Raw genomic sequence first — 13,663 nt, forward strand, 5'->3', positions numbered from 1 at the left:
GACGAAGAAGATCGAGAGGGTGGGGGCTCTAAGAAGAAGTAGTCGAAGGTAAGATGGATAATTGAAGCGAGAACGTAGAACGACGCAGGAAGTTCCCAGTTTCCTCTCGCCGGAAGTTTTATGTGAAAGTTTAATCGTAAAGACAGAGAGAAAAAGAGAGAGAGAGAGAGAGAGAGAGAGAGAGAGAGAGAGAGAGAGAAATCATGCCCGATAAGGGGACGACTGGGATGGACGTTATCGAATCGTAAGTTAATGAGCATTATGCGATAAAAACGTCTTGGTCTGGAGCATGACCCGCGGCAACTAGATCTCAATGGTTTAAAACGCCATGAAAGCACCATAAAAACGTCCTTCATAAAGATCTCCGCGAGCACGATCTTGGTTTTATCACGATGAATTTTAGATGCCATCTTGCCTCGTTGCCTCGACTTGTTAAAGAAAACTTTCGGAATTCTGTCTATGGCGTCTCGCTTGACATCTTATCAAGGAACAAAGCCATTCGATATGGGTCAACCTCAAGCGAGTTCGTTCTCCGCAACTCGTGGTTGAAAATAAGAAATTTTACTTAGCCCTTGGGAGAAACCGTTTTCAATTCGAAATATATCTAACCATAAAAATATTTTTCTGAGTAAATTGAAAAAATGTAGTAAAAGCTTATTTGATTTGAAATCGTTCCGATGTTTGCCAATTTATTTAAATATTTTAAATATTTATATTATATCTTTTTAAATAGAAACAGTTTAAATACAAATAAATTATATTAAAAAAGAATATTAATAATTAAAATAATGATTATTTAAGTATAAATTAATTAAGTATAAATTAAGTATAAATATTAAATAAATAAAATTTTCAATTATTTCAATTTTTTTACGTGTTCACCGATTACGTTGAAAATAACGCTGAAATTCTTCGCAACTTTGAGCTTTTTTTATAAATGGAGTGTACGTGCGCGATAAAGAGCAGTTATTCACTTCCATCTTACTTTTTGCAGGACGGCGGCACCGAGTCATGTTACAGGACGATCCTGCACTTCGAGACGATCCAGTGGTCCCACTCGGGAGAATGGTTGCTCCTGGTCCGTTCGTCGGAAGGGATTGCCGATGCTTCCGTTCTACTCAACGTGACGCGCGCTTCCGGTTACAGCCATGCCCACATCCGATCGGCGAGTATCACGTACCTTCTGCTCTGTCTGACCCTGCAGGCGATCCTGCGGGAACACCGTCGCTGAAACGACGATCCGATAGAAATTTAAGCGGAAGAAACCTTGGCGAAACTTCTAGGCGACTGGAAAGGCTCGTATGTCGGCCTTTCCCACTGACGAAGGGGAAAAAAAAGGAAGTTTTTTTCTGTACATAACGTCGAAATTCTTTCTCGAAGAATTTCCCCCGCGCGATCCTCGCGTCAACGCACAATTTGCCCAAAGTGCTACGACGCTTACGTGTGTCTCCGGCATCGCGTGAATACTATGAAATTCGGATGAAAGTTCTACTGACGCGCCTTCGGCGCGGATTACTACGGCCTTGGTGTTTCTCGAATCTCGGTAGCGAGTCCTCTTGTTCTATTCTCGAACACGATTCTGCGAGAATCGCACTTACGAAATGTACGATCGCGCATGCGAGAATATTTTACGGGCTCCGCTACCGCTGCCGTGCAAAATCTTCGGCAAATTTGCGTCCGCACAAACAAGTCCCCGTGCGATCGAAATATAATTTAAAACCCGATTTCTCTGGCCTTATATGTGAGTGAATAGCGGAAGAGGGAGAGAGAGAGAAAGAGAAAGAAAGAGAGAGAGAGAGAGAGAGAGAGAGAGGAAGGATAAAAGGGAATGGAAGAGATCGCGCGGGCGACGGGATACGTATATATTATATAGAATGAAATTTGTAAACTACGAAATTGCGCGTGCACTGACAGCCACGCGACATGCCATATGATGTATATACTTGTATAGGTAATAATAAATAAATAAGCCGGTGTTTGCGAATTGTGGAACGACGTTCCCGACATGTAGGGATCAGAACGAAACGAAGACCAATTTCTTTTTCTCTTCTTTTCTTCTTGTCGTTCGCGAATTTCTCGCGAGTGAAAGGGACGAGGTACGGCCACGAAACTACTGGCAAATAAACTTGAACGGATTGATTTTGTGCCGAATGATAATGTATTAATATTGTAAAGCAAAACCGCGAATACGAAGAGCGCGGTGCTGCCCGTAATAATAAACGAAATAATAAGGTTCAAGCTAGCAGAAATGGCGCGATGCAACAGAATAGAAAGATAATTGCAGATTTTAACGAGGGACATACGCGATCTCCTGCATGCTCAGGACGAAAGTGTATGGGCATATTACCGAAACGGACGAAACTTAATTGTGCAACGTCAAATATTCTCAAAGATAGGGCGACTAAAATAAATTGTTGTATATTAATTAGGCAAGTAGAGTTTGATAGTATGTATATAGTGACTGTAAATGCGTAGGCTATCGTACGCCCGTACACGACGAATTATACAGTGACGCTGTTAGAGATATATTTATTATTCGTTGATATATTTTTATAAAGTTTTATTTAGCTATAAGTTCTCGTTCGCCTTCCCCTCCCCGAATCTCGTTCGCACGTTCACAACGCACGTTTCGTTGAGTGAGGCAGAGAGCAAAGCGGCGGTGGCGCTTTGTGTTACGAACTTTTTCAACGAGAACCATTATACAATAAAATATACTGTGTCCTATGAACGTCCTAAATTGAATTTAGCTATAGCTCATCGTGAAAAACACGGATATTGTTGTCTTTACGATACTTTAATCTATCCCGATTAGACGGCGGCGGCGCAGCGTAGCGCGAACCCGTCCCGATCGATTCCGCTTCTTTCGAGTATCCTTAAGATGAATTTTTCGTAAGTTGGTGGTTCCTAATTTTTGTAAAAATAGAATTTGTACTCGGCTTACCGACGACTAAATGCTAATCCATGTCGCCGGTACGTCCTATCTGCGCACGTGAACGCAGTCGGTACTATCTATAGATACGAAATAAACATACCTGATGTCTTCACGTTAATTTAGTCGACTTTGACAAACCCGAATTTTTTTCAGATCGCTAAGATGTTACAAGTAAGCAACGTGGTGTAATCGTTGTACCCAATGATGCCTAAGAGTCCAATAAATGATATTTACAATAATCGCAGTGTGTACATTTGTAATACTCCTTTTTCCATAATCAATTGTCCTCCATAGAATCTCTATCCTATATTAACTTACGCTTTTATGTTGATATCTTTCCAAAAAATTCGACGCAATTTAGAGAAGAAAGTGGTATTATGGCCACCTATTTATATTTTATATAATAATTTTGTTAATAATTAATATTTGAAATTGAAAACTTAACGATTACATTCATTAAAGTATTGTTAAATAGGTTTTTAGACTCAAAGTTATAAAATATTTATTTTTGAATATTATTTATAAAAATGTAGCAATACTGCATAATGAGTTGAAAAGAAACAGGGGTGATAATAACATGGGTCGTTATAAAAACAAATTTAAAAAACTGATTTTGTTTAAAAGATACAATATTTTGTTATAAAATTATATATTTGTTTAAAATAAATTAGAACTGTTAAAACCAATTACAATATAATCGTGAAGTTTTAAAATAAATAAAGGTAGATGCCAATTTGCTATTTGCATATACATAAACTCTTCCTGTTGTCGATATTAAAAATCTATAGTAAAATCATGTGAAATATAGATTAGCAGTACAGCAACAATTTATCGAAGAATTACTTCAATATTTTAATAAATCAAAAATTTCGAAAATAGCCATATTATCAGCTTGGAGAACTTCATTAACAAAATACTAGACTATTATTTAATGTTACATAATTCGAAATGTATGTAGCCGAATAAAATAATAAATAAAAAAATACTCAAGAGTACATTCATGTGATAATACCCTCAACTTTAAAAAGAATAAGGAAATATATATAATTGAATGCTAAAATGTATCTTGAAAAAGTTTCAAAATGCTCAAAAATAAAAATGTTTTATAATAAATGTCGGCTATTGTGTACTGATATATTAGCATGATGGCGAGCTACTAAATAAATGATTCGTCACTTAATAATGGAAATATTACAATGCCTATAATACCTACACAGTCTATAATATTATCTTGTTCTCTACTTGTATTATCTAATTGAGAAATTAGATTACTTATTCCTATTATTAGCATTACTTATTCCGCAAACTAAACATTAAATTTGCCGTTTTCAACAGCTCGATTGCATGTTGACAACTTTAAATGGTCAAAATTACATCGTAAGACATATCGATCGTAGAAGAGATTTTGATGAGATATAAAGATTACGAAACTTCGTAGAATTTCTCGAAATGTTCGCAAGAACACGGATCGGATCGCTCTAATAAAATAAATTTGAAAGCTTCGGATTAAGCTCTAAGTAGAAGGAGCGAAGCCGCGGATATAGATGAATTACTTTCACAAAGAAAATCACGCGAAGAATCCTTTCAGTCAAAACGTGACCGACTTTATAACCATTTCCTCCCAAATGGTTTTGCCTACGGTTTGAACTGCGACATTTGAAACCCAGTCTGTTCCCTATTACTTCTTATCCTAGCCGTTTCCTGTTATTCCGGGAGATTTATATCCGTTCCTATACACGGAAATGTATCGCGTGCGTTTCTTGCTGGTTATGAAAATGCGTTACAAAACGCTGTCGAGAACAATAACTTGAATCTGAACGGGTTAACTCCACTTTTCGATGTATCAATCAGTTTGTCGAATGTCATAATTAACCGTTCACGTTTATTAAATTTGATCGATTGATAAAATGTTGATACTGGATCGGTTAGAATATACGCAAGTTCGTTAATCTTGTACTCTTTTTAGAGCATTTTTAACTGCTAAGCTGCTAAACTGGACATTCGGTCAACTCAAAGAAAACTGCAATGAAAAATTTCTTTTACAATTAGTTGAAATGTCAGTTTCTACTCGACACAGATTTTGTATTAAAAAGTAAGTTCCCTTTTACATTGCGTGCGTTAAACCGCAGGGCACCATATCACATACCACGTTTGAGAACGTTCCTCGCTAAATTGCGCCACGGAATTCGGCGACATGAGAATTGGCCGCGTTATACTTCGCCGCGTACATATACATATATATGTGTGTATATATATATATATATATATATGTGTGTGTGTGTATGTATATATACATATATATGACGATGAAAATAATTTAATTCGCAATACCAACACACGCAACGTACCGTGGCGAATGCGCCAACCAAGTCACGTGTAACAGCCGCGTTAACTGGCGCGTACACGTGTATATATTTCTCGGCTTAAATATAACGAGCTTTCGCTACGAACATCGCGGTGAAGGCAGCAGGACGAAGAGGAAGAGGAGAAGGAGAAGGAGGAGGCACAGTGGGTTTCAGTTTGCAGGAAGCCCGGGATCGTTCCACTTCTTCCGCACGCGGCGGAACAATCCGGCTTTGTCTCGTGGAAGTGCGCTTCCTATATTACTTCTACTACTACTGCTACTGCTACTGCTACTGTTATTGCTACTGCTACTGCTACTGCTACTGCTACTGCTACTGCTACTGCTATTGCTATTACTATTACTATTACTTGGCCACAATTTCAGCTTTTTCAGACGTAACCGGCAAATTGAAGAGACTGCAAGCGCAAAAAAAGGAACGCTCGTCATTATGCGTCTTGAACGCAAAAGAAATTCACAGATCCCGAATGACCGGCCCACCGTTAATGATAATTACATCGTTTGCAAAGGATTCGATTAATCCTGACAATCGCAATCTGATTTTCACGGAATAACTGTCAGATACACGTCCATTCATTGTTCCACTACGTTTCACTGAATATTTCATAGACTTCTCCAATATTTCTTATCCGACCTCTCCATTTCACTGGACGAGTATAAGTGACGGCTATAACAATGCGCAATTGAGTGATCATAAGAGCGACTGCGCTTAACATCGATGACGTAATCAGCTTGTTAAATAACATCAAATGCTAATCTACTATTTAATTTAGTACATTTAATTCAGCAAACTGCTATACAAACTACTTAATACATGAAATTGATGAATAATACTAATATAAACATAAGACTCGTAAAATATTTCTTTTTTTTTTCTTTTTTAACGGTAATAACTTCAATGTCATTTTTAAGAGATGTCTAATTTTTACTCTGTTCAATTAAAAACCTGTATTTTCTCGGTAATCTTTAGTACCAGAAAACGACTGAGAGAAACATTTGTAAACTTTCCCGTAAGTTGTGTTCCTACAAGCCATGTATTTGTGCACCGAGCCGCAATATCGCATTATCTCGAGAGATTTGAAACTCGTATGGAGAAAATTATGTTCTGGATTTCCGTGGCTGAGTCGGCGGCTCCTTGCGATCGTCCTGTCCTTAATCTTGCCGAATCGATCCTACTAATACATAATGTATCTCCGAGGCCTACAATCTTGAATTTGTCCAATTGAATTAATGGCATCTACAGTATTTTTTCTTTTACTTTCCTTTTCTTTCTCGCCAGATTAATACATAATATTTAAAACCACATGTGCAGCAAAATTCTAACGTGTGTGTAAAATTCTTCTTTTGAAATTTATTTAGAAAACTAAGTGAGAAAGTCGAAACGTAAGGAACAGTAAATTCTGAAATTTATTACACATTTCAAAAAAATGAAAAAAACAATGTCTGTTTGAATATCTGTGGAAACAATTATATTACTGAGGATTAAACTGAGGATTAAAGTTCAAGTATTATAACTATCAGATAATAAGAATATATATATATATATATATATATATATATATATATATATATATATTAAAGAGATTAATTAACTACTTGTTATTGAACAAGGAAGGTATGTAATCGTTCATTATTAATATTTTCAAAAACTTTCTAGACAATTATTTAATTATTGTAATTTATATTGCAATTTACGTGTACATTTTTTAACTACTTAAATTTAAGTATATAAGGTAAACTCAGATACAAGTTATCTCTTCCTTCTTGTTATCTTACTTGGGTTTTTGCGAAGCTCCATAAAGAGCAACTTTAAGAATATGCAGTTTAAAGTCCTTTGTTATCTTCTCGTACTCGTATACGTCAAGATAGTTTTAACAATAAACTCTAAAATGGCAATACACTGTATCATTACACTTGAATGTTACGTAATAAAAAGAAACAAGGATGGATAGTGTAAACTTTGACATAAAATGCGAGAACATGTGTAAAGTTTATTACATAGATACTCAAATTTTATTATTTATTATAAAAAAAATATTATTTTATAGCTCTAAGTATCCATTAGAGATTTACTGCATAACAGATGTTCTAACTAGCTAATTTCTATTAATATAGATTAACTTTGATTTTATTTCGATTTAATTTTTGTCTTCTCTTTCATAGAATTATATATAAAGATAGAAATTAATTTAACCGAGATCAAAATTAATCTACATTATTCAACATGGCGGTTAATCTTGAACTTGTCTCTAGAAAATCATTCTTTATTAATATCAGATTATTATGCATTGCATCACATCAGTTTTTTGTCTATTTAAAGCTTCCATTCATTTATCATTGCTGTCAAATGTCACTCGGTTATTGTATCCATTTTTCAAAAGTTCACCGACTACCATCCACAGTTAAACATGTTCTCTCGTTAAAAGCCGAAAACGAATAGCCATCTTTGTTGCGATATTGCCGACATCTATTTTACCGCTCGGCGTCGTGTCCCCGCTGAAAATCAAGTTCATCAAGGGTAGACAATTAACAAGGGTGAAGCTACCGAAACGCTCAGCGGCGACGCCTTCGTTCTCGAGAAGGACCTCGAATAACGCCTACGTGGAGCTAGTAAATTACTCTTAACTTCTCGGAGGGTAAAAATTACGGAGTTGTAAGGCTAGGAACACCCGGGGAGGACTTAAACCTCCGTCGCCTCGCGAGGGGCTATAATTCTCGCGCTATCTACACAGAAATTGCTCCTTGCCTCGTCCGGGCTAGCAGCCACCCGCGGGAATCGCTCGTCATTTATTTATTTTTCCGCTTCCCACCGGGACGCGCACGTCAGAAAGCGCGAAAGATATACCCGAGGACACACGTGATCGAGAGTGCATGCGCTGCCACACGCCATCGCTCGTCCGCGCGAAATGCAGCGGGGCTGCACCTAATATCCGCAGAGCGATCAATTTGGAAGACAGAGCGTGATAAAAGATGATCCGAGAACGAGCCGGAAATTATGATCGCAATAAGAATCGCATCGTAACGAATTGAGATTTGGAACGTTGAAGCTTTATAAAGATTAAGATAATTGCGTGTAAAAATAAATAATAATATAACGATAAAAAATATTTAACAAATTTCTAGGCGGAAATGTAAGAGAGTTTTTAAATTGCATAAATAAATTTAAATGTTTTTTTTTTTATCTTTGAATTTTTATCTCCGTTCATTTAATAATGTCAAATTATATGTATGGTGCATATTAAATTATGATATATATTACAAGCTTAAAAAAATTATTACAATTCTACGTTGTACTATTTTGTTAGAAACTCTTGTTTTGTATAATTCAGTTTATTAAACAATTATAATTTATATATAAGTTTGCGCATAACACGCGCAAGTATTCATTATTTGCAGTTCAATCTTTATAGGCAGCGTCTTATTAAGAACTTTGTGTAAATGAAGACTAAACATCTTTAATAATAAAATCTATATCATGTTTCAAAGTAGTCAGTGTAGTTTCTGGCTGACATACCATTGGCGGATATCCATATCTCCTTAAACTCGAATCCCCATAAGAGCGGGAGCGATAGAAGCGGCGCTGCGAGTAAATCGCGCTCTAAATGCTAATTCGTCCATTTTCTTGGCTCGTCTCGTGAAATCCGTGAAGGACCTTCCCGTTGTAAGACCACCCGCTGAAAATTCGCCCCTCGGTGTCGGGCTTCAGGTGCGAGGGAGGGATATAAGGGGTTGGCTCAACCGTGTCGCTCGGAATATCAAATTATACGCGGTAATGTCGGCATGGTGACTCGCCGGTGTTAAAACGTGGAAACTTTACCAATTTGCCGCGACACGGGTGAAATGATTCCTTTCGACGGAGACACGGAGACAGCTAAACGAGTGTACACGTAAATGGATAATGGGATAACACAAAGGTATACAAGGAACCAAGGGGAAGTCTATTTTTCCTCCAATTAAGTTAAGTGCCATTGTATTATAATTAATGCAAAAATAAACACGCAAGGCATAATTCATTTATATCCCAACTCAAAATCCGAAAGATATTTCCATATTTTATTCAAATTTATTGAAGTTTACCGATACGCTTAGCTTTCCAGTCAAATAAACAAATTATTGTACATTACCAGCATTTTCCTGATACTGACAAGAGGAAATAACTCGTCATGCACATTACGCATGTTAAATAATAAAATATTTCATACGTGGGGTGTAAAATTCACACGTTGCGTAGCGCGCGCATTACAATTTGACAAAAGCGATAATTTAATAATTTGAAACTGCATTATGAAATGCAACTTCCGGCTTCAACGTACAAAAGATATTGTATTCCCGCGATGTTCCCGATTATCGTGATACTTTGTGTAACGTTATATTCAAAAACTAATGAAACCGTCAAAATCGCGCACCACCCGGCGGGACACCGATATCGTTGAGATGATGAGGATTACAATGGAATTAAAAATCCTTTGTGAAAATCAGTGGCCGTTGCCTTAACGCGCCAGTAACCAGGCGATGGCGTCCTATAAAACCGGCGCGCAACAATCGCCATTACCTCGTGCGTACACCGACCGACGGGCGTGTCAGACAAAATTGGTGGAAACGATCGTAATGGAACGCACGCGGAAAGCGCGTCGCTGCACTTACCGCCGTGCACTGCGCCGCTTCCGCGAGGGGGTGAGTCCGTTTAATTTCGATTCGGCGCGCGGGAGGGTAAACGCGGCGGGCGCACGGGCGCTACCTCGGAAAAAAGGCTCGGACTCTCGAACGTACCATCGTCAGTGAATAACACGTTCGCCGGCGTGCTTTATTCGTACGCAATAAATGCCATAGCTCTCCCGCACGGCAACTAAACTACGTGCCCGCTCACGTTATTTTTCGACTCGCACGTTGCGCACGGGTTTCATTCGTTCCATTATACACGTCTCGCGCGTGTTCTATTTTTCGCGAGACCGAGGTCGCGATCGGTCGATTGCACAATTTGATACGGCATGTATAAAAGATGACAATTGTGCCGATTTACTATTTGATTTTGTAGTTAGCCAGAAAGTAAAACTGCACAATTCCCACCTGGATAGAAAATAAAAAGTGCGAATCGATAGCGGCGCGTTCGATCGCGTTATTCGTCGTTACTCGAAATCCGCCTCAGTTTTTCACCGGCGCGCAGTTTTACTCGGTCCGCGTTTTTCCCCTTATCGGATTCGCAACGCGTATTCTGACTGCATATTGCGTATGCAATTAGAGGTAAACGGGAAAAGAATATACAGTCGATCGAAATCATTTACACGTGTAAAAATCAGGAGCTCCTTTCTCTCTCTCTCTCTCTCTCTCTCTCTCTCTCTCTCTCTCTCCTCCCGCCCCCGCTTCCGGAATATCGAGTCGCAACTCGTGCGAGTCTCATTTATCATCTATGTTTCGCTTCGTTCGACGAAATCGAGAATCTAAGTCGTCGGCTGGAGATAAGTTCGTCTTCGATACTCGTTTCGATGATATTCTAATCGAGGGCAATATTCTGCAGGCCCCCATAATTTTGCGAGATAAGCTTTCGTATCTTCGAGCGATAAGGGGCGCGAGGCTTCGAGGCCTCCTCTGAGTTGACGCTCGCGGATTTATGGTCCACGGGCCCTCACACACGTACACATTACACACACACACACACACACACACACACACACACACACACACACACACACACACACACACACACACACACACCACACACACACATCGTACGTACTCAGTAGGGTGCGATGCCGGACCGCCTCGAGAGTACAGATAAAGAGAGGGAACATAAATCTTTACGATGGTAGAGAGGACCACGACGAGTGCCCCTCAAAGCGCGACCGACCGGCTGCTGGCTTGCATGATTTATTTATTTGTCTCTCGTTAAAGTTATCCGCTCGCAAAGTTTCGCGACTCCTTTTGTCGAGAAGCCGCTCGCACGGCGAGTACTCGCCTCGGATACTTCGACGCCTCGACGGCCGAACAATGCACGAGCGTACAAAGGAGAACTTCGTGCTCGACTAGTAGCGTCGGGTCTCGATGGAAATCGAGAGGCATGAACGCGCGTCTCATATCGAACGAGCGAGCGCGACGTCGCGACTTGTCGTTTGGAAACTGAAATTCTCGCCTCTTCGCGCTCGCAAATTCGTGTTTTATTGTATGTGCACGTCGTATGTGCACGTTTAATTAGCGGGCGTGCACGAAGCTCGCGTATGGAGATACACAATGCGATGGCCAAAACGATGGGTTAAGTTGCCGAAATAACTCCAAACTCGACATCGTACACCTCGTACTCCACGCAAAATGCACCAATCTCTCACGTTTACACTCGTCTGCGGACAATAACGGCCAGGATGAAAAGGATATCATTCCTCGAATAGATCTCACGTTATAAATCAATTAGTCAATCTTCAAAAATTTATACCCTCTCTATCATTTAATTTCAATTACAAACTTGGAACAAACTATATATAAATGCATGTAAAACCAATAAACAAAAGATCAATAAATTTTTCCATTCTGTTCGTAATTTAGAATTATATAACATCTGGGTATGATGCTATTAATAAAAATTCACTATACATATTTGCGAAAAATCTAGTTAGATAATAATCATTTCTATATTCGGCCGTAATTTAAAAGTGCTGTCTTATTCTTGCGTTTTAATCGCAAATCGCGTGACAATATTAAGCCATGCGTTTGCACAATCGACCATGTCAGTGTTGGACAGGAGAGAACGTAACGTAATAACGACGATGCGTGCAATCCCGGCACGTTTCTTTAATCCGTTCATCCGTGATACGGATCACGTGCCCGTGTACGTGCGCGTGCACGTGCACGTGCACGCGCACGTGCGTGGATACGCACGGACGCGCAGCATCCGATGAAGATGTAAACGCGCCGGGAGGGATGAAAGCTCCTGGGATAAAGCTCTCGTTCGCGGGGTCGCTTTCGTCGTAGCAGCAGTACTATTCGGGCGATATAAGCTTATTTGACTTTGCGGAAGCATAATCCATTCCGCACACTGTGTTCCTTGCGCGTTGAACTGGATACGAGTACATCGCGAGAGTCTTCCTCCTTTTCCTCCTCCTTCTCCTCCTTCCCTTCCTTCGCTCGCTTCCGCATGCAATTTTTCGTAGTTTCGTTTGCACTTGAAACATTTCCGAAGTACCTTTCCGTGTAATCTCGCTCGTATCTCTGTAACCGTAAGATCGTGAATAACCTGGTAGCGGCGGATTGCAATTTCGCACGATTTCGACACGATTTTAGAAAGCGGCGATAACGACGCTGACGACAAGCAGACCAATTAATTCAATGTGCAAATATTTTCGGTCATAGAGTATGATCTGCTGCATCATAATCATATTCGATATTAATTTGCTTAATGTGTGGACGTCGTTGTTTGCTTTATGCGCGATTTTTGATCGTTTGGTCTAACCGCGATCGATATTGTCGTTATTAGAGCTGATTATTTGTATCGATGCGAAACATATTGGCTCGGGTTGATTTCCATTCGATGAAAGTAATCAGTACAATCGGAAATTTTTTTACCAATAAGATATACATTCGACATTTCCCTTAGCAATTTATCAAAATTTATCGTATAGTAGAACAATCGAGTATGCGCTTCGCACGTGTCCCTAATATTTTTCTTATTTTTTATTTAATTTTTTTTCATTGATTTATCAAATATTATTTATTATTTATCTTTGTCAATAAAAAATATTATAGGTACGTTTTATAAAACTTGTTTGAAACAATTCTGAATGTATCCAAAAGGAAAAGAAAAGTTTTTGTTGATATAATAACAAATAAACTAAAACGCTTAAATGCTTGTAATTAATATCATAACACTATTAGTACTCATAACTCCCTATACACATACACATAACTATCGAAATATACAATTTCTGCCATGATAGTTGCTTACGAAGCAAGTGTAACGAAAGAATTAATCGGCATTATGGAAAAGAGGCTTCGATTTTTCGATATATTTTGTTAATATATGCAGAAGAATTATTTTGTCCTATATTCGCAAACACGTATACACGTATACACGTTCTCGGTATAATCGAATTTGCTTTCGAGTTACGAGTGCGATTGTCCTTCGCTTTTTTTGTCTATTTTTATCAGTGACCTCGTAAAATACTGACCAACCTTGCAGATAGATATCCAATGGTATATGTAAATATTCGTTTATGCAGTTGGTTTCCTCGCCGCACCTCAACGAGTCGATATTTTCTATCCTCGTTTATTACACTGATAAGAATGAGAGCCGGCGATGGTGATTACGCGATCATCTTTTCAGGCCAGGGGGACTAGGTCGATGTCAAACCGGGTTTGCAGTTTATCCTTGTGACACTGAAGTC

General features: G+C 38.9%; 1 protein-coding gene and 1 long non-coding RNA gene across 6 annotated transcripts in view; one reads left to right on the plus strand and one right to left on the minus strand.

Moving 5' to 3' along the window:
* tei (irregular chiasm C-roughest protein teiresias) overlaps window positions 1–3,171 on the plus strand; it is a 317,350-nt gene extending 314,179 nt beyond the window's left edge. For all 5 annotated transcript variants that reach the window (XM_089080500.1, XM_089080497.1, XM_089080496.1 and 2 more), the window contains exon 11: window positions 995–3,171. In XM_089080500.1, coding sequence (XP_088936626.1) covers window positions 995–1,231 — 237 coding nt within the window. In that variant the 3' untranslated portion in view covers window positions 1,232–3,171. The remainder of the gene's footprint in view (window positions 1–994) is intronic.
* LOC148936121 (uncharacterized) overlaps window positions 1–13,663 on the minus strand; it is a 36,805-nt gene that overhangs the window by 16,321 nt on the left and 6,821 nt on the right. The window lies entirely within an intron of this gene.

Source organism: Pogonomyrmex barbatus, unplaced genomic scaffold (assembly GCF_055798465.1).
Source record: "Pogonomyrmex barbatus isolate J1 unplaced genomic scaffold, ASM5579846v1 scaffold3, whole genome shotgun sequence".
Lineage (NCBI taxonomy): Eukaryota > Metazoa > Arthropoda > Insecta > Hymenoptera > Formicidae > Pogonomyrmex > Pogonomyrmex barbatus.